We start from the raw sequence: 25,792 nt of genomic DNA, 5'->3' as shown, positions 1-25,792 counted from the left end.
TGACAGAAACTCTGCCAGAGGGATGTGAGCGGCGAAGCGGCACAGGTCACGTCAGGTCAACCTGCTGCTTGTAGAAGAGTGAGTTGCATATTCAGGTTTGGTCAGCAACCGGCAACACGATATCTTTCGATCGTGTTGTGTGTTCTTTCATGAGTATACAACGCTTCCGTCCGAAGCCCTTTTGCTTTCTGCCACATGACCTTCTTATAGTTAAATAGAGAAGGCTGGATAAAAACAAACACTCATGCACACCGATAACAAGCCTGTCTTCAGCTTTGACGCACAGCACTGATAATGGCAACATGGACATGTGGTAGCCTTGACATCAAGGACTGGTTAAGTAGAAGTTTATTAAACGAAAAGAAACAGCAGAGAGAAAGGTGTTTGTTCATTTGTTATCGGTTTTTCAATTCATTTTTGTTATTCTTTTTTTTTTTTTTATATCCTGAAACTTCCTTCTTCGAGGCCGAGGCATCTGCAAAGAATGAGGAGCAATAGGAGTCAGTCTGGTCGTACCAGTTGCAGCCATCTACACTCTCTCACTTTCTCTTGGTCTCTTTCTGTCCAATAACTCTTCCAGATGTACTATGATATAGCTCAAAGCATTCCTAGAAGGACACACATACACACACACACACATTCACACATATACACACACACACATACACAAATACACACATATACATAACTGTTGAGATTTACTACATGTAGTTATCTTATCTCTTCTCTCTTGTCTGGCTTAGTTTCTCTCTTTTTTCACTCTTTTATTGTAAATCTGATCTGTCCTGTGGTTTTTATTGGTTTGCACTGTACAAATCCCTGCTTCGGTCATTAAAGCCCATGATTTATTGTGACTGTGCAGGAGCCTCTTACAGTAAAATGCAGGCTTTCCGTGTCAGTCCAACCAGAACAAAGGGGAAAAAGTAAGGAGGCAGAGGGTACGGTGCAGAAATCATTTTTAGATTATCAATCCTACAAGGTACAGTGAGGGACACAAAGTCTGCTTAGTGAATGTAAGGTTGTTGCTGATTTTCATGTCTTAACACGAACATCTTTATCAGCCAAAACTTAGTTATCACTCTGAAAACGATCTTTTTAGTGTTTCCAAATGTTTACTTTTTTCGGAGATATAAGATTGTCGTCCCACCGGAGTGGAATGTGTGCTTTTGAGATACAAGAAATAAGATCAGTGGCGGGGATCCAAGTGATAAAGTGTTGTTTTGTATGGGGACCAGAAAGAGTAAAGTATGGACACAGTCGCCGGCAGCAAGGTGTGTGTGCGTGTGTTTGTGTGTGTGTGTCACAGAGAGATGAGTCATATCCACAGTGGCTTGGTACCAGAGACAGAGACACTGCAGCTCTGATAAACTCTGTTAACTAACTCTGATAAAGCAGAAGACACCGTGGAGTCAAAACACAAGCGAATGTTCACTGATGAATGGTTCTCTGTTGAACGCCTCAAGAATGTGTATTTGTGGCTGAGCAGGAATGAGTTTCAAAGTGCTCTCTTTATTTTTATTTCCTTCACCTTACCCCTCTCTGGTCGAACCTGTCACTCATTTGCAGACACGGACTCAGGTTTGAAAGAAAAGCAAATATTAAACCGTCATGTTTTATGTCGGTAATTTACAGTTTTTTGACGGTTCGAGCATTTAAAATAATTCTGTCTTGGCTGTCCACGAAGGAAAGTCACTCACAAACACACACACACACACACACACACACACACACACACACAGTCAGTCAGTCATACACAGTAGAACTGACTGGTTTGGATCATCCAGTTTGAGGCTTTGTGTGAGGTCATGTCAGTGCTATAATTCGAGGGAACTTCCGCCGAAGGGTTGAGCAACTTTTGCCAAAGATATTTATCAATAGAAAACGTCCAACTCATGTGATATCACAGCTCGGTTATGGCGTCAGTTGTGTGTTTGCTCTTTAGCAGTCGAGTGTCTGTGCTGGGAGAGAACGCGGCCTCTTTAATCTGGCAGGTTTTTAACAGGGCGGTAAGTCGTCTGTCGAGTTTGTTCTTTGCGGTTTGCGTTCTTAAAGGTCGACTTCACTTTGTGAAGGACACATCAGCAACAGGTTGGACTTGTGGTTTTTCCACGGTAGGAAAGAAAGACTGGAGTTTACCCAAGACTGACATCACCTCCGATCTGTTCTTTATAAAAACTGACTGAGCTCACAGTATGATCATTACTTTTGAGTTAGGCCTCTGGAATGTGGCATAATTACTGTTCAAGACACAATGTCCATGGCTGATTTAGAGCATGAAACTGCTATTTTCTAGTTTCTTCACAAAATGTAATGGGATTTATCCGGAATAATATTGGTCAAGCACTGATACAGATACAAATTCAAATTTAAAATCAATAACATATTTGCCATTCGATTTTTATGGTTTTATAAATTCCACATAGTTTAATTTATAATGTGTGTGTGTGTGTGTGTGTGTGTGTGTGTGTGTGTGTGTGTGTGTGTGTGTGTGTATGTGTGTGTGTGTGTGTGTGTGTGTGTGTGTGTGTGTGTGTGTGTGTGTGTGTGTGTGTGTGTGTGTGTGTGTGTGTGTGTGTGTGTGTGTGTGTGTGTGTGTGTGTGTGTGTGTGTGTGTGTGTGTGTGTGTGTGTGTGTCATTAGCTCCGATTCTGCTCAAGTCCTAATGCCGGCTGACAATCCATCAACTTCCATTTGAAAACAGGAAACAGGTCACTGTTTCCTCACTTCCTCCTCAACATGTGTAACTCTGCCTGCCGCTTGTGCCTCCGATGCGACCGTGACGGGAACTGGACTTCCCTCAGGTGGCCCGGGAGCAGAGAGGGTTTGCCGCGGTCGTGACCCTCGCACTTTCTCTCTCTGTCTCCTGCGCCTCACTTCCTCTCTCCTCTGTCGTCTGAGGCGGTCGCGGCTGCTGAACAGTTCCCAGGCCCCCGCCGACAGGTCATTTAATGGTCATCTAGCCCGGGCCCTTGATGCTGAGCCCCGGGGTTAACGCGGAACGCAACTCTTCCTGGGCTCCACAGATGACGACAAGCAGCAGACTTCACAGAAGGCAAACCTGGACTCAAATGCATGACATGTGAACGAAACCTGCCATGTGTGTACTCATTTGCATTTTTGAAGATTTATGTTTCCTATTAGTAGCCTCACACCTTTAGTCCATATACCATGACACCTTCACGCCCACCCACGTTCTACAACAGCCCAGCCCCCCCTGCACTCACTGGTCTGCACTTCAGCCCTGAGTCTGAGGTCTCCTGCCAGTTTATGGCCAGTGTCCTGGCTGCTTTATAGCTCTGCTGTCTGGACCAGTTTACCACATTTATAGGTCTGCCTGAGTGTTTGTGAGTGTGCGACTCCTTATGAGCGTGTGTCCTTTGGAGATGAGTCTCTAATTTCTCTTATGCGTCTTGGACAAGTAGAAATGTGTGTAATTATCTGCTCAGCAATTTGAAGGCCTGGTTTTTCTCTCTCTCTCTGTCTCTTCTTGTTAAAAATACAGATTGGGGTTTTCGTTTTTTATGTTGCCATTATGCAAAACAGCTGCACTGTCCATCATGTGGTCAGACGACTCTGTTTGTGAAGTTGTCTTGACTTCTCTATTATACTGCAAGAGGATGTTTTTCCACACATCCTTGACATCTTGTGAAGCTGTGTTGTGTGGCTGATGCAGTTTGGGCCGTCCTTTTGCGGTCTCGCTGTTTTCAAAGCAGAACGGGATTAACTGAGAGATATGACGCTCTGATTGGGGCTCCCCGTGTCCCGTTCAAGGTGGGAATGTTATGTTATGGGGATTAATATCTGTGTAAAAGGGAGAGCCGTAATGGACTTAGACGCTGTTGTGTTACATGTCACGCGTTTGATTCCACAACGCCAGTATGCTATGTAACTTCACTTTCTGGAGGTGTCAATATACCGGCTTGTTAAGTTCAGTGTGAAGCTGCAGCTGCTCTGACGACAAGTTAGACTAGTGATGAAGTTTTGTTCTGTTTCTTTAGGACATTAATGATTTTACTGTTGAAGCTGTTCTTTTTTTCCTTTTGGCAGCTTTGCATCTGCTCCTATGCGGAACTCTGAGTGTGTGGGTGTCTAAGGGTTCACAGTGCCGAACTGTTGACACGGGACGCAGTCAGTTTAATTAAATCCCGAGCATGCGTGTGTGCACATGCGTCTGTGCCACTATACGTACTTGTGTGTGTGGTGGTTGTCAGGGGCCAGAGGATGGGGCCCAGTGAAGTGAGGGGAGAGTAGCCGCTTGGCAGCCCATCTAAGAGCCTCATCACTGGGCTTCAGACACGGCCACAGCTGGCCCCTCAACCAACAATCCTGGCTTTTCTTCCCCCTCTCAGGAACGCACCACGTCAACTCTAATTCCCTTCTAATGAACTGGCTACTGGAGGTAGCTGGGCAGGCGGGTCCAGCAAACTTATTAAACACACACACACACACACACACAGCTCAGCTGGGCAACTGTGCAGCTCGTCTCAAGAGCCTGCTGAGGGTCCTTGAACTCATCGTGACTTTATCTCCATTCTGCACGGCCACAAACAGAGAAGTGTTTTAGCCTTTAAATGAAGAACCTACAGGGTCCTCAATGTCTGCGTTTGGCTTTTCTTTCATTTCATTGCATTTAAGTCTTAACAGCTTTTGTGGACAGATTTTGAAAATCCTCAGAGACTTTGATTTACACAAAAAATGTGCATATTACCCTATGATTTAGTAGTTGTATATAGTAGCTAGAACCTCCTGCTCAATTTGTACAATGGAAACAAAATTAATACATATATTTTTTTTATCATCAGTTCTATGTTTTTATATTGATGTACATTATATTCACACAGTAGCATGTTTTAAATATTAAGATAAAAGAGCAATGCCTTACTAGAAGTTTTCTGGCTATGCAGTCTTGACAATACAGCTCTGGGAAACTGATTAAATATCTTTTCTTGGGATTTTTTTATTCTTAACTCTATTATTTCAAGGCAATGCCAAAGCATGAAAGGTTCAAACAGGGTTAATGGAAATCAAAATGCTAAGCTGCAATGTTGTTTATTCTTATGCCCCAGAAACAAACTGTGAAATGAAATGAATTTGGACAGTGAAAGTCCAGTGTAAGTGCCTTGTTGTGTTCGATCCCTCTGAGCTGAAGCCTGAAGGTGAAGCCGCCCTCGCTCTGACCCTGTGGTGGATCTTCTGTGGTGCGTCCTGTGGAGCTCCGATGCCGCTAAAGGCAACATTGATACACGTTTACATGGCACAAGTGCGAAGGTCTGATTGCTTTGTGAGCGAGTGAGTTTACAGAGGTGACAACGTTCATCAGCTGTGATTCACTGTTTGTTTACAGTTGTCTTTTTGTGCTGGATTGTGATGCTGCGGAGTTTGAGAGGACTTCGGCTGCCAAACCATTAGTTGGTTGTTTAGTGGATCTTTTCCAAGATCTGAAATTCTCACTCTAGTCTCTTTGGATTTCACATCTTCACAGGACACATCCTGGAGATGGATTTGTAGGTCCGGTGCTGTTTCATTATGAATCTCCCTGTTAATCACCAGTGGATTATTCCGCACCAGTCCTCCCATTGTCGGAGAGATGTGAAAACCCATCGGCCTGCAGCGCAAGTGTGCTTAAGGCTATTAGCTGTGTCCAATGGCCTTATACAAGAGAAATAACGCTGAAACAGAAAGTGTGTTGTATCACATCAAACAATTACAGGAAGACGGCAGGGTTATCAAAGGATAAACGGATAATCAGGTCATATGAACTCTCTTCATCAGATAGTGATGATGAAAATAACCTCAACAATAAAAAAACATGTGCTTCAATGGTCATACTTTTGAATCAGAGAGAGATACAGCTGTTTAGTTACAGCTGTTCAACATACCAAATATTTCTACGAATTAATTTTCATGCAACAACAGATCCGTTATAAATCTGCTGCTTATTGTGTGTTTGTGTGGGGACCGTCATATGAGGCCTTGACAAACAAACCTTCATCCTATAATTTGTCCTTTAGTTTGGTTTTGAACCAAATCTCTGCTAAATGAAAGATGTCCCCATCCCCCCTCCAAGAATTAAACATAAACACATCTGTATTGGATAAAAACTCCGGTGTTAGGCACTTGTGAGAGAACTTGTGAGGGATGGACATGGAGTTTGTGACAAGTTAGTGATATAAGAAGCTTCTATTCAGACCTGATAGTATAATTATGTTCTATTGATTATAAGTGATGCGATATCGATGACTTTTTCCAAAATATGTATGTAATGAAGAGGAGATGGATTGGTACAGAAACACGGGAATCAATCTAGCACCCACATTCTCCCACATCCCCAAGTATCTTTCTTTCATTTATTAAAAGACATTATTTCACCAGGATTGTGAAGTAACGTCTCTAAATGCCCTTATACAAAAATAATCCTGCTTAAACTTCACCAGATAAGAGCTGGGGTGTCATTGAATTCGACGAGTGTGGGAAAAGAACATTAAGCTCATGTTTTATCAGAATGACTGGGCTGACCACTGTGATCTCTCACACTTGACTTGAGATCTGCAACAACACGTCCACTGTTTTTGCGTTGACCCACCAGTGTGATAATTCAAACATAATTATACGAACAAAGAATCAGGCTGAGATCAGGAGTCGCCTCTGGCCAGTGGGCCGCCAGAGAGCGGCTGGTCCAGCTGGACGAGCTGCAGGCTGCGGAGGCAGGGAGGCTGATAAAGTGGACGGTTGGAGTTCACAGTTCTGCCGACCCTTCACCCTGAGTGATAGCACGGCAGCGCTCGCTCACTCCCACTGATTGGGATGACATAACCAGGGGACTGATAAACAGGAGAGAGGGGGAGTTAAAATGAAATAGAGTGAGAAGTTATTAAGCTGAGGTCGCACGAGACTGATTTCCAAGTATGTGTTCCCAGCTAGCTATTGACATCAGTTTTATTGATATGTAATTCAGTAAAACAAAACAACACAACATCCTCTAGACAGACGAAGAAGGGCAAGAGCGAGAACCAATAGCCAATCAGGCTGCACCAAATTTCACACACTCATAGATATATCGGTCTCCTAAATAAGACAGATTATCAGCTCCCTGCTCCACATCTGTACCAAATTGTTATGAGACTTTCCCTGACCCAAACCGCATAAGTTCTGTGCTAATCCGTCTGGTAGGTTTTGCCAAATCTTGCTCACAAACAAACAAAACCACATTACCCAAATGCACCCTCTCTTTCTCTTTTCTACTGGGTGAGCAGCTCCGACCTGACGACTGGAGCGTACTGGTCTGTCCAGCGTCTGTCTGTCACAGTCAGGCTGGCTGCTCCAGTGGCCATGAGCTCATACAAGAAAGAAAGGTTCCTTTGACTGATACTGATCTGGTCCTACAGCTGCTGGGGCTCAACTCATAACCTTATACCTCTGCAGGCTGCTTTCATTAACTCCACCTATACTCCATCTACACTGTGCATAATACACTACTGTGTCTGGAGGTACACACATGTGCTTATACATGTGTGGAAGTATGTGTGTGCAGTTTTCATATTTTGTCGTGCTTGAGCATGTACAGCATATTCCTAAATTGCAGAGTTTTGTTAATATGAATCTGAAGGGATATTTTCGAGAGTGTGTTTTTGCCGAAACAAACACACATATACTCACACTTCCCCCCTGTATTTGTCTGTCATCCACATATTAATTGGTCTGCCCATCCATCAGTCAGCTATTCCACTATCTCCTACATGATCAAACCACAACACATTCTCATAATCATAACAAACGTGGGCCTACTCGGAATCCACGCACACACAAACGCACACATGTGCACACGAGAGTAATATGCCCACCGTATCTGCGGGTGCTGAAGGCTGCTGTCATGGGCAGAGGGTCATTTTATGATGTGTGTTTTGGTGTGTGTGCGTGAGAGGGTCGGTGTGAGACGATGGCAGACGAGGCAGGACGTGAGCTCTCTTCACTTTTTCTGATGTGTCTAAACTCCGAGTGGAGCCCAGGGCCAGTAGCAGACTGAGGCCAGGGGGAATGTTCCAGGAGCATCAGGCGGCTTGTTGCAGCGCGTTGGAAGAGTTGGAAAAGATGTGGAGACGCCGGTGGGGGCAGATAGATGATGTGACACTGGGGAAACTATTCTGTCCTTTTTGTGGAGTAAAATCTTTCAATCTGTTCTGATATTCGCGTCTTCGTGTATTTCACTCTCTATTTTTTTCTCTTTCTTTTTCGTACTCCATCACTCACTTTTTGTTATTATTATTTCAACACTACACATAACACACGTGTGGTTTACCCGCTAGTCACACACCGCTGAAAAAGCTTATGTCTGGATTACACACACACTCCGTCACACACAATCACACGTCTGTTTACAGCCTCTTTCATTCATAATCAGACCATGTGATCCAGATATTCACAATAAGCTTGGTCCCAAACTTAGCACAACTATTTGCTGGAATGAGTAATTGTTAAGCTGTACTAGTAGCAGATTTATGTTTGCTTTTACAACTACTTGAGTAAAAATATGCGCTCGCATGCACGTATATGTGTTCCTGTGTGGGAAAGTGGGCTGGCGGTGAGGTGGAGCATGAATGCGACAGTAAACAGAGGCTTTTATCAGTGATAAAACTCCACTCCTATTATGTGGCTGTTTGACTTGTTGCACGTTTACTGTGAGAAAAGCAGAGATAAGGCGGCAGAGAAATAATTGGGACTGGAGGCACAAAGAGAGCGGTGGGTGCAAGGTGGCAGTGCTGGTTAGTCGGAAAAGGGAAGACGGGCAGCGAGAGGGGTGTGGGAATGGAGGTGTTTAGGGACTCCCTGTGGACTGACTCCGACATGGGAACACACAGCCGTCCTAACGAAGCGTGGCCGCCCCTCGCTGACTTCACAGGCCTGGGACACTGGGGGAGAGGGAGGGACGTGGAAGGGAAGAGGAGGCAGGTCTGCAACAGGTCCAGTTTTCTGATAAGTCAAAGATCCTGAAGTAAAGAGGAGGAACCGGAGGACAGAGTTAGGGAAGCAGGGAAAGAGGCCTGTAAGTACTTCAAGTTTTTAATGTGACATCTCAGTGGAACAAAACATACAAAAAAACATAAAAAATTGTCTTTTAGAGAACTATACACATTGCATAATAGAATCAACTCAAGAGTTTTGACCTATTTAGACATATATGGCTCAAAAGATGCTGGTACCGGCACGTACGCCTTTTTAATGGAAAAATAAATAAGGCAAAAAACACAACTTGTTTGTATCTTTGTCAGGGAATCATCCACTCGTTCTCTTTTCCTGCCGTATTTAGTTCATTATTTAAGGTTAAACTGAAGACCCACAGCCACACACTGACTTTTGACTTTCGTCTTGTTATTTTTATTCACTTTTTTAGAATCTCTTTTTAGCTCTTTTTATTCTTGTACTTCTCTCTGTGCTGCACTTTGTTTTAAATGGTCTTTATAAAAAAACTATACTTGGGGCTGTGTGAGAAGGGGTTGAATTTTTAATTTTAGATTCTCTTATATTTTAAGACTTTACAGTTAAAAAAGCAAACTTTAAAATCAAATTTACAAATTACAAAGTTAATTTCCACCTGGCCGGCTAGTTTATTAATATATCTCTCACCTTTGCAGTCATGAACAACACTCAATCGCTTCTCTGTCTGTTAATGCAAAACTGGCAAGAAAAAAAAAATCCCTTCCCATATTGTGACAAAAGAGTCAAATAAACAAGATCCCTGTCTTGGGGAGATATAGGTGGGCTGAATAAAGAATGTGAGCTATAATAACCTCACATGTGCACAGTGCAAACCCCCGCCTGTCATCAATGCGCCGTCACTGAAGATACCCAAACCTAGTCTGTCATTATATTGTCATTATCCTGTCGTACTCGGTACATTACATCACTGCTCGGCCATTCCTAGTCGACGTGGTGGCAGCCGAGTGGCGTGGGATGTGAAGTGGATGGATCAGCCGTCGCCTTCTCTTCGAAGGGAGGGACAGAGCGAGTATAAATGAGAGGATGAAACGGTGAATAAGTGAGATCTGCCAGCATTGCCTGTGTTTGTTAAGCTCTTTCCCCAAGCCACGATTTCTTTGGTTTGGTTTAATTACTCCAAACAATAGTACCCCCCCCCCCCAATCAGGATTAAAGCTTCCTCATCCGTCAATCTTCTTACCTCAAATCCTAAGAGGAGGCATGTGATTGTGTCCAAGGTGAAGCTGAGATGTTAAGTTGTTAAGTAGATGGATCACTTTGCCGATAGACAGCAATTAAATCAACAAATATCAAGCAAAAGTTCTCTGCTCGAGTTCTCAATCTTTTAAAATGTATTTTTGTCTTACTAGGAGATTTAATATCTTTGAGTTTTTTGTACTGAAAATGTCACCTGAGAAAATTTAATGAAAAAGAAGATATACGTAAAAGCATGAATATATAAATAAAAACCTAAATAGGGGCTCTTCTCTTTGTTCACAACCGTTTCCATTGACCTGTTCTTATCGTGGCAGCTGAGAACTCAACCCGTCTTTTATGACATATACTGTCCGTGTAGCCCAGCTTGATTCCATTGGTCCTGCTTTAGTCATGATGGAGGTTTTTCTCTATTTTTCTCTTGACGAAAATAAACACAGATTGGTAGTTAATACAAAAATAATTTTGAGTTGCACAATTAGCCTTGCTTGCTGTGTTGAAGACAATTTGATCAAATATCCACATTGGGAGGTCACCACTGTTACCCTAAATGTGAGCCAACTGCTCCCCCTCGTGGCGGCTTTGTGAAACTTCAACCTATAGACATAATGTCAATGTACTGAACCTAGTTTTAATGTCTCCTTCTCATTTCTGCCCTTCTCCCTCTCTTGTCTTTTTGCCCTCAGAACGCTGATCCCTCTGTTTGATGAAGACACTGGTTTGCTCGTACTGGCCGGACTGGTAAGATTCAGATTGCTTTTCATCTCCACTAAAATTCTGTCAGGTGATAGAATGAATTGGGTTAAGATGTAAATGTTGCATATTTATACCTGGAGGTTTTCATAATAATAATCTGATAAAATGTATTCACATAGCACCTTACTTAACAGTGTTACAAAGGGCTTTACAATGAAGAAACGATGACAACACAGCAATGTAAATATCAATCATTTGTAAAAGCTTTCATTAAAAGAGAAGATTCCATAAAGGATTTAAAAGGACCTAGAGAATGAATTTGCACCTTCTTGACAGTTATTTAATTTAAAGGTTAGCTGTCATTGCTAAAGTTTACTCCTCCTCCATGTGGATAATGATCTTGGAGTGAGAGGAGATGAACGGGACAGGCTCTCTGACTTATTACGTAAACGGTCACACTTCATGTGTTGGTGTCTGATTCAGTGTCCCTCTGTTGTGCACAGGGAGACACGGTGATGGATTGCTTCGAAGTCTCTTCCTCGGAGCCGTTCCTCTCTCCAGGTAAGTGCAGCTCATCTTTCATCTGTCTGCTCAGAATTCGAGTTACTCATCCTCTAGCTTCCCTGCAGTGAGCCACTGCCTGGTGGATAACCCGACGCGAGGCGCTGCCGTGGTTCCCAAACTGTCGTTGGATGTGATGTCCTGCGAAGTGATGCGTGTGCTGCAGCTGACGGACGGCTGCATTGTGCCAGTCAGCTACCAAGTCCCTCGCAAGGTGAGCACTCGGACCTGAAGCTCACGAGCTGTCCTGTTGATGTTTGCATGTTCGTTCCCAATGCAGGCTTATTTGCGTCCGTGTGTTTCTGTGCTGCTCCCCAGCGTTCGGGCCAGGAGTTTCATGACGACCTTTTCCCAGACACAGGGGGTGCTACTCCCTCCATGTCTGCAGAGGAGTGGTGGCAGGGAGGGAACAAGCAGGTAACGGTTCTCTCTGCCCACAACACGTTTATCCGGTCTTCAAACCGTGTGGACGCCTCAAACAACGAGTTCTATTTGTCCCCAGGTGGAGAAGGTCAGCATCAACCCAGACCGACAGCCCAAATCAAAGGCTTCAACGGTGAAACAGACGCCTGCAAAGAAGGAGGTGGTCAGTGTGGGGAGCAAAGAGGTGAGAGATCGGTTGAATGGTTTTGCAACCGGTCTAAATCTCTACATCACAGTACCGTTGCAGTTGTAAAAACTTGACATTGTGCTGTTCTTCAGGATCCGGCTCGTGGCTGCTCCACCTCCAGTAGTCCTCTGACTACTCCCAGCAGCAGCGCAGAGCCGTCCCGCTCTCCCTCCTCCAACTCCGGCCTCTCCTCAGGCTTCCTCCCCAGCCCCAGTGCCAACCAGAGTGCCAAGGCCATCCAGAGCCTGATGGGTATGGACTCACACATACAAACACACACAAACACACACACACAGACCAGTCCTCATCATGGTGTCTGACATCGTCAAAAGGTTGTGTCTTAAATATGGTTAATGTGGTAACAGCACGTGCAAGTGAATTGTTTGATTTATGTCACATGATAAAATGGAAAAATAATCTCTCGTCCAGGGCCAACCTCCAAGTTCCGCCACATCCAGGGTGCGGTGATGCACCGGGACACGCACATCACCAACATACGTGGTCTCAACCTGACCACACCGGGCGAGTGTGACGGATTCTGTGTCAACCGCCAACGCTTGGCAGTGCCCCTCGCCATCTCCGGGGGCCAGATCGCCATCTTTGAGGTACAGCAGCAGATGGAAACGAAATGTAAACCTATTCATCACAAGTAATGTGATTGCTGACTCCATTTGTGGAGACAAGTTTGGGAAATGTTCTATGAGCATGTGCCGCATGTGTGAGTGAGTGATTGTGTTCCATCCCTCAGCGCTCTCAGCCTGGCAGGCAGCCGGACACCAATCTGCCCACCATCCAGAACTCTGTGAATGTGGCCGACTTCTCTTGGGACCCCTTTGACACACACAGGCTTGTTGTAGGTGAGGAAAATTAACAGTCTACCAAGCTTCAATGTTAGACTGTGGCTCAGGCCGTCCCCTAATCGGAGGCTCGCTGGTTTGATTCCCGGCTCCTTCAGTAGGCATGTTGAAGTGTTCTAAAGAAGACAATAAGCCCCAAATATCCCATTAGTGAGTGAATGGGATTCATGACTCTTTGAGAACTCCTTTATATTCAGAAGCAAATACAAACCATTCACCGTTTTCATTTATCTTGGTAAATCTTGAATGTGATTGAACGTATATGTCTGTGTCTGTCGGTGACAGCTGGTGATGATGCTAAGATCCGGGTGTGGCAGGTACCAGAGGGAGGACTGAAGGAGACCCTGACTGAGCCGGAGCTCATCTTGCAAGGTAGGACCAGACCCAGCCTCTAAAACCACCTCTCTTTAATTCCTTCTGTCTACAACAGACTGACAAACCTGACACACAACACTTAGTGCAGCAATACATCTCCAATGGGACTTTATCGAAATGATGTACAGTGAAGTGACAGCTGATGTGACTCCTCCTAGGCCACACAGAGAAGATTTACTCAATCAAGTGCCACCCTCTGGCCAGTGGCCTCCTGGTGTCGTCATCCTATGATCTCACGGTCAGACTGTGGAACCTGGAGAGCGGAGAGCAGGTCAAAATCCTCACCGGACACCAGGAACAGGTGGGTGACCAAGACAAAATGCTAGAGGCAAAAAAGAGTGCCTGCTAAGTCTTTGGTAGAACTTATTTTCACCCTGATGAGATAAATGAGGCTACTGTGTTTGGACATAATGAGGTTTACTTTCAATTCCTCTTCCTTTCTATTTTATTTCCTTTTTCTGTCTTTTCTTTTTCTTGCTGTCTATTCTGTTTCATGCTCAGGTTTTCAGTATGGCGTGGAGCCCAGACGGGAAGCTCCTGGCCACAGTGTGTAAAGATGGGAAAGTTCGTATATATGACCCTCGCAAGTCCACTGCACCTGTGCAGGTACGTACAGCCGAAGCATGGTGGCATATTATCACAGAAAACAGACACGATTTGTGTTTTGATGTGTATCTAAAAGGTTGTGTATCAGCCGCAGCTGTAGTATTCAGCTCTGAGCAACAACAGCAACTTCACATAATAAAACTCAGTTAAATATTGATGAGGTAAACTGCAGTCTCCACTTATGCACAAGCTATCGTTTCATTTATAACTCCTTAAGTGTTGTGTTACTTGGGGGGAAACAACTGCAAAAGCAATAAACCTGTGTGAGAATTTAAAGTGATATGAATTACTGATGCCGAAAGGCTTTAGTCATCTGGAATAACTGCACTAAAATGTTGCTTAACTCTTTAAATGCATGTCTTCTTACTCTTCCATCAACTCATCTCCCACAATCACACTTTGTTTTATCTTTTTGCAGGAAGGTCCAGGCCCCGACGGCCCCAGGGGAGCTCGTATACTGTGGGTGTGCGAGGGCAAGTACCTGCTGGTGTCAGGATTTGACAGGTACGTGATATTAGCATACACTTTTCTCTAAGTGGCATTCAAAGTATATTTAATAGAGCAGCAGCGAGTCTGTGAAAAGAGAGAACTTACCGTTGATCCCTCTTGTCCTTCACCTGCAGCCGCAGTGATAGACTTCTCTGCCTGTACTCCGCTGACTCCTTGTCCTCCGGAGCCATCGCCAGCACCCAAGTAGACATCTCCCCCTCCACGCTCATCCCCTTCTATGACCCCGACAACAGCGTGGTCATCCTCACTGGAAAGGTAAATCAAAATAAAACAAATTCAAAGTGTCACTGCAGACAAGAATTGGTGATAATCGAATGTGTTTCCTTTGTTTTCCAGGGTGATACTCGAGTGCACGTTTATGAGATCGTCACTGAAGAGCCGTACTTTATGGAATGCAGCAGCTTTATGTCTCCAGAGCCGCTGAAGGTACCGAGCTGACCTCAGCCTTTAAATAATTTTTACATCCACCAGGAAGTTTGTGGTCACAACACTGCCTGTATGTTTGTTGGTTTGTTTGTCTGCAAGTAAGTTTACGGACAGATCACCACAACACAGTGGAATGAAAGAACTGATTTCAATGTGGTTTCATAAGGGGATTGTGCGGCCGTGGCAGAGTTATGGACTCTACTGAGTGCTACTCTAGTTTTTAAATATTTTGATTCATTACTTCGTCAAACATTCATACATCTGCACACATGGACAGTCGAAGTTCATTTGTGATGATGTACGTGGTCTCTGACACCCTTCCTGTTTCCTCTCTGCAGGGATTGGCCTTTCTCCCAAAGACGGAGTGCAGTGTGCGTGAGGTGGAGATAGCTGTAGGTCTAATGCTCACCAAGACAGCTGTAGAGCCCGTCGCCTTCAGAGTGCCGCGGGTCAAGGTGAGCCAACTGCGCCGCCTAGTGGACACATGGGAATACTGCAATGGGAATGAAGTTCTCTCCTTCTTTACCATAACTGCCTCCTCTGTGTGTCCACCGTGGTTCTACAGAAAGAGTTTTTCCAGGATGATGTGTTCCCTGACACGGCAGAATGTTGGAAACCGGCCCTGACTGCCTCTGCCTGGCTGTCCGGCTCCAACGGCAAACACAACAAGATCAGCCTGAAGCCCAAAGACATGACACCAGGTGAGGACACTGAGCAGAGAGTCTGTTTCGACAATGTACTTACCTCTTCAGTCTACTGGACACGTCCTAGTATTTATTTTTATTTGATACTTTCTTTTTCTCAGTGAGCGAAGCCCCCAAAGAGGCTCCGGTGAGGAAATACATGCCCTCGTCTTTCTACCTGGAGGAGAAGACGGATGAACAGAAGAAAGACGAGGTGAAGATTAATGAAAATACAGTGTTGTTGTGTTTCTGCGGTTGAGCTATCCAGTAGATCGACCATGTCAGTCATCTGTTAATATATTATTATACTCCCGTGTAACCCAGCTGCTCAGTGCCATGGTGGCCAAGTTGGGGAACATGGACGAACCGCTGCCACAGGAGTCGTTCGAGGGGGTTGACGAGGACGAGTGGGTAAGTGAACGGGACAGAGACGACTGAAAACTGATCTTGTATTTTTCAGTATTTCTATTGTCAATTTTTAAGTTATTGATCTTAAACTAATGAGGGTGCAGTAACTCTAATGACATTTGATTATAGAATAGGTTTGGTTGTGGCTGAAAGTAATAATTTTACATTAATGTGATTATTTTCATGTAAAATAACAACAAAAAAAAACAGATCCAAAATATAACTTTTGTGGAAAATTGTGCTCCACCACAATGCATTCCTTTAAAGAAATATAAAAAATATAAAGTGTGGATTGGAGAACGTGTCAGGTCAATGTATTTAGTCAATAGAGATCAGTGGGATCTTGAGGTTAATGTGAAATCAGTGGAAATTCTTCATCCTCCTGTGACCTCTCTGTCCTTCAGGATGACTATTGATTGGTTCAATCAAGGTTCCCACAAACGGCGTGGAGGGACCAGTCTTGTGCAGCAGTGCCATCCAGAACGCCTCAGCCTACCGCACAAATAACAAAATACTGCACAATGTGAACAAATCTTCAGCCAAGTCGACCAATTAAAAAACCTCCTGACAGGATCACTGTATGTATCACAATATCCGTTCAGGTTTGAAACAATTTAAATGTCACACTATGTAGCTGATGTTGATCATATCAAACTTACTGAAATGTGATATGCCAATAATTGTCATCGGGGATTATTAGATATTACAAAAATCACTCTGGGATGAATTTGATTTATAATAGCTTTCCAATGATTATGTAAACTCCAAAATTATGTCACACTGTTATTGATATTTAGCGGGGGGTTGTTTTGTTTTGTGGGATTAATAGAAATCATGTGTCAGAAAAGCGCAAACATATTTCTGGTCAGTGCAAGGTGACTTCATAGCAATAATACTTCTGCTTTACGCTACACTAGTTAACTCTCAGTAAATGAAAACCATAGACTGTAAATAAAGATGGATCCCGTGTTTCCACTTCCTTCCACTATAAAAAATGAGGCCAAAATATCCCAGAGAGCAACACTCCCATCTTGGGCATTTGGTGGCAGCAGGATCCAGGCGATACACAAGCTCGACCAATCACGAGTCTCAGTTATCAATCGTGACTTTTCAGCATGTTTTTTTATCATCATATCACAACAGACAAATGAGAACTTGAAGATACATCAGTGTGATAAGAACTACTTACGACGTAGACTATTTAGTTTAATCCATGTCCCATTCATCAACATGGAGGAGGTTGGATTCAGGACCTATACTGCAGCTGACCACCGGGTGGCGTTCCAGACATTTTGGCTTCATGTCGTCCATCTTCTTATACAGACTATGGACTACAAACAATGATATTAAAATAATTAATCGATTAATTAATAATTGCGGAGTATTTTATTCTTGCTCCTGTTTGTGTCTGTGGTAAGTGGCCATGTTTTAAGCATGATAACACATTCTCAGTCGTCTAGATATAAATAACAATGGCGCCCTCTTGTGTGAGGACACCCCGTGTATCTTGTACAACCTCGTAATCTTTGTGGACATTTGCCTCCACGGTGGACCACTCGCTTGCTTCTTCTCGTCCCAATGTGTCTATAAAAAAATGTAATGGTGCAAAAAAAAAGGTTTAATGAGGAAGTAATATGTGAGCATCTCAAAAACACCTTGTCTTCCTGTTGAGTCAGGTCACACACACACACAGACACATTATTACTGTAACATGCTCAAGCCTTCAACAGCAAAAACCCCACAGGGGAAACAACAGGGTCCCCAGTGCTCATGTTTGACCATGAACTGGAATTTCTACGTTCACATTCACGTTTCCTTGTTAGCCAATGTTGACATAAATATGTGATACTGTATTTTTGCCAGTTGGATTTAAATGTTTTGCCTTCCAGAAATAGTGTTATGTATAAGTAAGGGTTAAAGGTAAATAAAAAATGAAATGTTGTTCTGCATTGAAGCCAAACCACCTCCTTTTTTATAATTCTTTTCTTTTTTCCTCTGGATGGTGGCGTTTTTTAATCAAATCTTTCTCTTTGGAATTCTGTTCGTTATTCCTCTCAGAATTAGCTCTTCTTCTTATCTTGGTAGCAAGTAATCATGGTGTTTAATAAACAATGACATTACAGTATTGATAACTTATACAGCCATAACAGCCATCGTGTTATTTCTAATCAGGGCTACAGCAATATCGTCAATAATCCAGACGGAGTTTGTTTACCACCTCTGATGGACCGAAGTAACCCGACCAGTTCAGCCACGCGTGATCGTGCACATCATGTTATACACGTGAACTGCAGGTGTTGTCAGTGCTTGTGTAGTTGTAAACTGTGTGTGCTCGTGTTATTTGGGCTGGTTTTACTTGCATTCCATTGTGTTTCAAACAATCTTCCTTTTTATACAGTGAGTGAAGGGGTGTTGTTGTTTTTTTTGTATCACTTGAGTAAAGGTTTGTGTTTTTTTTCCAATGTTGTCTTTCAATAAACACCTTTTGCAATCATTGCCACTTGTCGTGTCATTTGGTCACTTTAACAGACGCAGTTAATGAATGCAAGAAAAAAAATGACTATCCTGCAGCATGTTGTATTGACTTGTTAGGTCTAATATTATATATTCTAATATTTGCTGATCGCATAACAATAAAAGAACATAAATGTACTTTTCTCAGAATGAAACGTTTTAAAGCCGGTACTCTGTGGTGGTATGTAACTGAGTATATTTATTCAAGTACTTCAATTTGAGCTACATTTATTAGTTACAGATTCCAATTTTTATAACTGATTGAGTCTCTTTTTATGTAAAAATGCTCAACTTTCCATGGCTCCTGCTTCTTTAACGTTTAAGGTTCGCTGCTTTCCCTGTTGATTATCTAAATATTTTGTATTCATTCTAAATAATAAATAAAATATGGACCGGATGTCAGTTGTGGGGTAACTTTGGGCCTTAAAATAAACAAATCAAGCTGTTGATCGAGAAAATAATCAAGTGGTTAATCCATAATGAAAATAATAATTCGTTGAAAAACCATATAAATAAAGTACTGTTTAAACATCGGTGCATCCACAATAATAATATTATCTAATATATCATAATACAACTGTCACATTATGTAGATATTCCTGATTTGTACTTAATAAACATTTTACTTGTGACGTTTTTAAAACGTGGACCCTGTAAAATATGTGAATACTTGCTCCACCACTTTGATAACTGCAGTTTGACTTCCTTGCCGGTGGGTGGCAGTGTCACAAACACCACCGACCACCAGAGTCAACTTGAATCTTTGCGTTGTTGACGCTTCCTTGAACTTTGACCCTTACCTAACCTTCAGTGGTGTACATGTGAGGAGCGTCGCGTCCGAACACTGTCCCGGGTCGAGACACCACTGCACAGCGATGGTAAGAACACAGTTTGTTCTTTTAGCAGATACCTCACAGAGGCAGCGGAGAGGTGCTAGGTAGCGTTAGCATTAGCATGAGGCCGAGCTGCTGTGTGTCATGGTCCCGGGTTTGAATGTCTATCGGTCTCACACCAGGAAGCTGCCTCCTCTTCCTCCTCTTCTTGCTCGAGGGAGATGTAAGGAGTTGAAATGCTGAAGTGCGAGTTACATCTTGTCCTAACATGGCGGAGGAGGTCATGGAATCGCTGTCGCTGTGTTGACATTAGTAATGAAGGTGTCATTTCATCAGGACCCTAACTTATATCCAGATAACAAGTGTCCGTATCGATAGTTAAACAGAACTGTCACATGATCATGTCTGTTAAGTGTAAAGCGAGATTCCTGCTCCTGAGTGGAGGTTGTGGTTTATTCTCTTCCTTACAACACTTGATATACAACATGTCACAAATCTGAGGCAGATCCATGATGTGTTTAACCTCCTCACTGTTTTACACAATGCAGATGCATATCAATAAGAACTGGACTTTTGTTATGTTGCTACTGGTTGGAAATTACATTGTGATCATTGTTGATATAGTTTCTATTGGCCAGTCTTTAAAGGTTCAGTGTGTAGGGGTTAGTGACATCTAGTGGTGAAGTGTCATGCTGCAGCTGAATACCCCTCACCTCACTCTCCCCTTCCAAACATGAGGGAGAACCTGTGGAAGTTTCCGTTGTCAGTGTTTAGTTTGTCCAGGTTAGATGCCAGCGAAAAACATGGCGTCCTCCGTGAAGTACTTACACATGAAAGGATGTTTACACACTAGGCAAAACACACTGGACCTTTTAAATTTCACTTTACATCCTCAAACACAGACACCTGCTGCCTCGATCTGTCTGTGATCGTCAGGGATGATTGTCTGCTCTTCATGACTGTTTCTTCTTTCCAGGCCAGGGTTCTTGCACAGATCATTGTGATGGGGGCGCAGGTGGTGGGACGTGCGTTTGCTCGTGCTTTACAACAAGAATATGCAGGTATGATCTGGAACCTTACAGTTTTTAAAGCTGGCATGTAAAACTAAGTAGGTGTAGAAACTTATCGATGGATAGACAATCATCCAAACACTGTTGACGGATTCATTTGATACTATCGTTCATCATAGTAAAGGAAGGATACTGTGACTGAAATCATGATTCACTTTTTGTTATACAGATGCTCAAATAATCAAATAGATCTTCAAGTAATTACCTGTCTTCTAATAGTGTCAGACTGAATTGTAAATGTACAACCAAGTTCATAGAAATATTATAAGATAATATCTTTCAAAAAGAATTTATCTGAAGGTTTGCTACAGCACTGCGTTAAGTCATTTTTGCTTTGAGGCAGATCCTGGGTGTGTGACAGTATTCCTGTGCGTTGTGTGTTTTCCCTCTCAGCGAGCCAAGCGGCAGCGCGGGCCAGGGGCCGCTCGGGGCAGCAGTCAGCCGCAGCCACCAGCATCACCGGGATGAGTCTGCAAGAGGCGCAGCAGATCCTCAACCTCACCACTCTCACCCCTGAGGAGATTCAGAAGGTGCGGTCACACTATCTGTCTCTTTGAGCGATTCAAGCCCAGTGTCGGTTCTCGGCTGCAGAGCTGTTAAAATTTGTCTGAAAATCAATCTGGTTACCAATTTGAAAAATGAAACTTGTTTGGACTTCAAATGTTAGGAATTGTCATGGTGGCTAAATCCACGACTCTGTCGGACACTGCTGTGAATTCAAAAGACAGCTCTGGAAATTAGATCAGGTTTTATTTTGTGAATTCATTTGACCTTATTTACCTTTTGATGTAACAATAATCAGGAACTTTGTTTTTACAGTGGTGATGCTGAGAGCTGCTTTGTTAACACTAATGTTTTTTGTTCTTCCAGAACTATGAGCATCTTTTTAAAGTCAATGACAAGGGAGTGGGCGGTTCATTTTACATACAGTCAAAAGTAAGTATAATGTCTATTGTGATTCAACACAGTTCACGCTGTTATTTAAGTAGTTTTCTCTTAAGCTGCTTTCAGACATGCACTGAACTCCGGATAATCTCCTGATATTATTATCCGGGGACGTCTGTATGTGAGGATTCAAATCTGAGTGAGAGCCTCCGGACTTTCTCCTTCCAGCCTCTGGAATTTCTCTGGACTTTCTCTTTCCAGCTTCCATCAGCTCATGTCTGAAAACAGCTTCACGTTGTTCACACAATGATTTTCAAAAGTGACCGGATGAAGGATTGTTAATGTAGGATGTTATTTGTTCTTTAGAAGCAATTGTAATATGACTGTTATGTTAGGTTTAATAAGCACTAAAGTAGAAAAATGTCTGACGTTCATCAAACCGTAAAGAGCAGAGCATACATCTTCAAACTCCTCTTCATCAGTGGTTCCCCAGTTATTTCCCCGCCCGCAAAACCATATGCTCACAAGTTTATTTCGAATCCTTCAGCCCATGTGACCAAACCATGATCTGAAGTTGAGTGTTGGCACAATCTCAGTGACGGTTTTCAAAATGTGACCGACTGCTGCTGAGATGAAACCACTGTGTGCATTTCTTGAAAAAGTCGTTTTAGTATTTTCAGAGAACATCAAGTGACCGTGTGGGGCTGACCCAAGATAATTAGAAACTTTGTGGTTTTATGTAGTCGACAATCACAATTATCAGATTCAAAGAAAGCATTATAATTTTTAATCAATTCTCCCTTATCCTCACTGTGTTTTCACCCTCGGGAAGTTTCTTTGAGGCATCTGTTTACTTGTTTTGCTCATGAGATCTAAATAATGACCGGTTCTCTTTCTGCCTTTGTGTCTGTGTTAAATATCAAATTATGGCTCATGTGACCCTGAGCGTGAAGGAGAAATCAACTCTTTGAAGTGAGTCGTGTTAGCTCCTCTGCGCTCTGGGGGAGCCATGGTGTAATTTGCTTATTCAAACATATAGCGCCTTTCCTTTCTCTCAGTGATTATTATAATCGGATGTGTGTGTGTGTGTGTTTTTGTGTCTAGGTGGTGCGGGCTAAAGAGCGTCTAGAAGAAGAGCTGAGTATTGAGTCACAAAAGCAGCAGTCGCAACAGAATACGGAAACATGAAGTATGAAATGATGTCCGCCCTCTCTTTCCTCCCCCTGTCCTCTGTAAATTATGACCCAATAAAAACCTCCTTTTCTCTAGTCTGGGCTTTGTGGCAGCTTATTGGCAGATAATGTCATTTTAAGACAGAGGAGGCTCAAACAATAGTCATAAAAATATGGGTTTATTGTTCTTTTTATAGTTATATTTGGCCTCAAGTGTTATGGTTTTGATCCAAAGCCAAATGTTTTATTTATTTATATCAGTTTATAGCTGAAACACAGAACACCAAGTTTAAAAGGCAGCTTATTGACTATTAAACAGAATAATCTGATATAGACGGACTGGATCACATTTACCCAAATGTTGTAATCTGTACATTTCTTTAATTTGAGTCATATATGTGGAACAGAAGTGAAAAGACGAGTTTTATCAAATGCATCTTTATTAAACATTTTCTCTTTTCATTGACATTATTATCAATATCGTAATAAAATTCCTCTAAAACAGGAGAACGCCTCTATGTTGTACCAATTGGAGACTTTTACAACTCTAAAATTCTGCATGTTCAACTGCAGAACATGACGCCAGGAAAAAATATATATTTTCATTTAATCTTTTTTTTTTCTTCTCCAAATAGAGTATAACTTCTATATTTTTACCTATAATAAAAAGGCACTTGGAAAAATTCAAATACTGACATAATATCTCACAAATGTGCAAAAAACATAACTTGGAACAAACAGGCCCTGCGTGGCCCTAGTTTTATCATTAACCCTTTGTGCAACACTGTGGCACTTCAGTCACTGGCACCCCTTTACAATGACACTGACCAAGCTTACTAACAATGTCTGTGCCCTTGATTTCAGTTTCATTTTCTTAGCATTAAACAAGGGTTTCTTTTAAAAAGCCTCCAGGAGCACGTACCGCTTTGTAGAAACAAGGACTTGAAATTCAGACATTTTGAGGAATTTGTTTTCTTTTTACAATTAATCGTGGTTCTCAAATCGACTGGTGAATAACGGCTCTGCAACGAGACCGGATGTGGCAGCATCCCCGCGTCCACGCACGTCACGAGGGGTGCAAAAGTGCAGTTCGTTACAGACTGAGCTCAAAGGGTTAATGGATCGTACAGCTTATTTAATATGGAAAAGATGTGGACCCCGGAAGGATCCGTGTCGTTATGATTCAGCGTCCTGCCGCCGCGCCGAGTCTCTGTCCCTGGCTTCCACCGGCAGAGGAGAACCAGACAAACGGAGGAGGGGGAGGAAGAGGAGGAGGAGGAAGAGGAGAGCCGCCTCATCTGTGGGTTTCGCTGTTGCCACGGAAACATATCTAGCCTACTTAACACCTGTTTTTGATGACATCACATGCCAGGATTGTCCACTCACAGCGAGAGATTCACTTCAATACCCGGGCTGAACCCAGAGACAGGCCGCTGAGGTGTCTGCGTGTGTGTGTGTGGGGGGGGGGGAGTGCGCGCCTGAGATAATGATGACTGCATTTCGGAGGGAGAAGCTCAGGTGTGCAGTTTATCTCTGTTGTGAATACTCGTCGACCTGCGGGCCGCCTGATGCGGAGCCCGTCCTCAGGCGGGGAGGAGGATTATATTTGCTTTTTGTTTACTGTGAATGCAGCTTGTTAGTCTGCCTGGAATGCATCTCTGTGGCCAGGAGGTGGGGAGGGAAGTGGGATGAGCCTTTTGGGTTTAATCTATAAAAAAAGAAAACACCCAGAGGGCAGACGGAGTTCAGTGGCCTAGTTTCCTGCAGGCCGGTACGCCCGTGAGTGGCTGCCACATTGGACACATTGGCACAGCCAGTGACTTCAGAGCCGAGAGGGCCGTTTGCTGGGTCGGTGGCCAGATGGAGGGCGGCTGCTCCACTCCTCTGCCTCTCTTCCTCCGCTGGCACACAGCCTCTCCCTTCCCCTCATCTCCCCCCATCCCCTGTCCATTCATTTATTCATTCAGCCAATCCTCTCTCTCCCTCGCTCGCGCTCTCTCTCTCACAGCGACGCCCGCCATTTCACAGACGCATGGCATGCTCTCTGCGTCTGACTGTGGAAATTAAAAGGGAGCAAGAGTTTGGTGTGTGGACACTTGATACAGAAATATGTGATGCCCTTGTCCCACCTGGGTTCGGGTCATTGTGATTGTCACGGAGGAGTGTGAGGTCATAGGTTCACCAGGTCCCTAGAACGGTGGTTTCCATCCTTTTCTGGCTTGTGACCCTTCAATCCCAAATAGTAAAATCTGAACGTGTGTGGCACAGTTTGTGGCCTAAATTTAAACCTATTGTTGACATATTGTGATTTTTCGTTTTCCTCCCATGTTGTTTCATTTTAAAGATTTTGCTAATGGGTATTGACAACTATATTCAGTATTTCTCTATGTTACAGGTCTCCGACTAACAGGAGTACACATTCTAAATTTAACAGAAAAAACTGGATGTTTCTATGAGCCCCCAGGTGGGAAGCACCGCCCTGGATGACCACCCGAACCTCTCCCTCTTTCTCTCTCTCCATCTCTCCTTCTCTCCCTCTCTCCTTCTCTTCGTCCCCTAAATGACTTGCCCTCGGCAGCAGGCAGCCGATTGCAGAGCGGCCGTCGCAGAACACAATAAGCAACTTCAACATCAGGAAAATGTCTCGTCTGAACAACAGCAGAACAAAAAAAAAACAATGACAGAAATATAAAACAGCATTAGCTAGTGTCTAATGATGGAAAGGTAAGCCCGCCGACATGTGCGGAGAGGAGAGGAGGAGTGAAAACGGAGAGGAGGAGCGAGTGATTGAGTCTCTTGAGGGAATGTTCCTTGTGTTGATCCTCTCCTGCTCCCCTTCCTCTCCCCTGTGGAGACATCAGTCAACATCATACATGCATTAGCACCGAGCGACAACAAGCCTGGAGGGGCCCCACGGCGTAACTGACCCATGCAGACAAATAAAAACAAGAGCAAACCAGCTTTGAAAGAACCATGACTTCGCAGTAACACTTCTTAAAACATGTAAGGAATATCATTTGTGGTAAGTGCATGATGCCTGCTTAATCGAACCGAGAGAAAAGCTTTCTCAGAAGTCAAATGAGTCTGTTGCCTTATTTCGTTGTTGCCCCTTTGGACAAAGTAAAATGAGGCAGTTTGCAATAGTGTGGCTTCCCAGTCAGTCCAGCTGTTTGTGGCATGGAGTGCATCACACCCCCCTCTGTGGCACAATATGCACAACCCACTTTACCCTCTCCTGGTATGTTTGGCACCGCGTGAGAGTTGTTGAACTTGGGACAAAACCTCTGCCGTCGAGGCTAAGCTGGACTTGGATTTGGACGACCGCCTGCTTTTCACAGCTGGTTTTGGGTCGGGTCACTTTTTGAAAACTACAAGACACTAGTGTTTATCACCACAGT

General features: G+C 43.5%; 2 protein-coding genes across 2 annotated transcripts in view; both read left to right on the top strand.

The window, feature by feature from the left end:
• Positions 1 to 18,416, top strand: part of coro7 (coronin 7) — a 95,492-nt gene extending 77,076 nt beyond the window's left edge. The window contains exons 10-28 of the mRNA XM_062407143.1: positions 10,875 to 10,929; positions 11,388 to 11,445; positions 11,514 to 11,659; positions 11,764 to 11,862; positions 11,948 to 12,052; positions 12,148 to 12,307; positions 12,485 to 12,660; positions 12,804 to 12,912; positions 13,198 to 13,284; positions 13,446 to 13,588; positions 13,789 to 13,893; positions 14,312 to 14,397; positions 14,517 to 14,658; positions 14,740 to 14,829; positions 15,168 to 15,284; positions 15,395 to 15,530; positions 15,635 to 15,726; positions 15,837 to 15,923; positions 16,325 to 18,416. Coding sequence (XP_062263127.1) covers positions 10,875 to 10,929; positions 11,388 to 11,445; positions 11,514 to 11,659; positions 11,764 to 11,862; positions 11,948 to 12,052; positions 12,148 to 12,307; positions 12,485 to 12,660; positions 12,804 to 12,912; positions 13,198 to 13,284; positions 13,446 to 13,588; positions 13,789 to 13,893; positions 14,312 to 14,397; positions 14,517 to 14,658; positions 14,740 to 14,829; positions 15,168 to 15,284; positions 15,395 to 15,530; positions 15,635 to 15,726; positions 15,837 to 15,923; positions 16,325 to 16,336 — 2,005 coding nt within the window. The 3' untranslated portion in view covers positions 16,337 to 18,416. The remainder of the gene's footprint in view (positions 1 to 10,874; positions 10,930 to 11,387; positions 11,446 to 11,513; positions 11,660 to 11,763; positions 11,863 to 11,947; positions 12,053 to 12,147; positions 12,308 to 12,484; positions 12,661 to 12,803; positions 12,913 to 13,197; positions 13,285 to 13,445; positions 13,589 to 13,788; positions 13,894 to 14,311; positions 14,398 to 14,516; positions 14,659 to 14,739; positions 14,830 to 15,167; positions 15,285 to 15,394; positions 15,531 to 15,634; positions 15,727 to 15,836; positions 15,924 to 16,324) is intronic.
• Positions 18,417 to 19,177: 761 nt separating this feature from the next.
• On the top strand, positions 19,178 to 22,490 carry pam16 (presequence translocase associated motor 16). Its single transcript, XM_062407146.1, has 5 exons — positions 19,178 to 19,312; positions 20,244 to 20,328; positions 20,731 to 20,867; positions 21,208 to 21,273; positions 22,327 to 22,490. The coding sequence occupies exons 1-5, from the start codon at positions 19,310 to 19,312 to the stop codon at positions 22,408 to 22,410; spliced, it is 375 nt and encodes a 124-aa protein (XP_062263130.1). The 5' UTR covers positions 19,178 to 19,309; the 3' UTR covers positions 22,411 to 22,490.
• The last annotated feature ends 3,302 nt before the right edge of the window (positions 22,491 to 25,792 follow it).

Source organism: Platichthys flesus, chromosome 16 (assembly GCF_949316205.1).
Source record: "Platichthys flesus chromosome 16, fPlaFle2.1, whole genome shotgun sequence".
Lineage (NCBI taxonomy): Eukaryota > Metazoa > Chordata > Actinopteri > Pleuronectiformes > Pleuronectidae > Platichthys > Platichthys flesus.
This window is presented reverse-complemented; position numbering and strand designations above follow the sequence as displayed.

What these genes read in the sequence shown, in the direction of transcription:
- pam16 (XM_062407146.1), top strand. An exon ending in CCCCTGAGGAGATTCAGAAG is followed by an intron (nt 20,868 to 21,207) that starts GTGCGGTCACAC and finishes TTGTTCTTCCAG; the next exon opens with AACTATGAGCATCTTTTTAA. An exon ending in CATTTTACATACAGTCAAAA is followed by an intron (nt 21,274 to 22,326) that starts GTAAGTATAATG and finishes TTTTGTGTCTAG; the next exon opens with GTGGTGCGGGCTAAAGAGCG.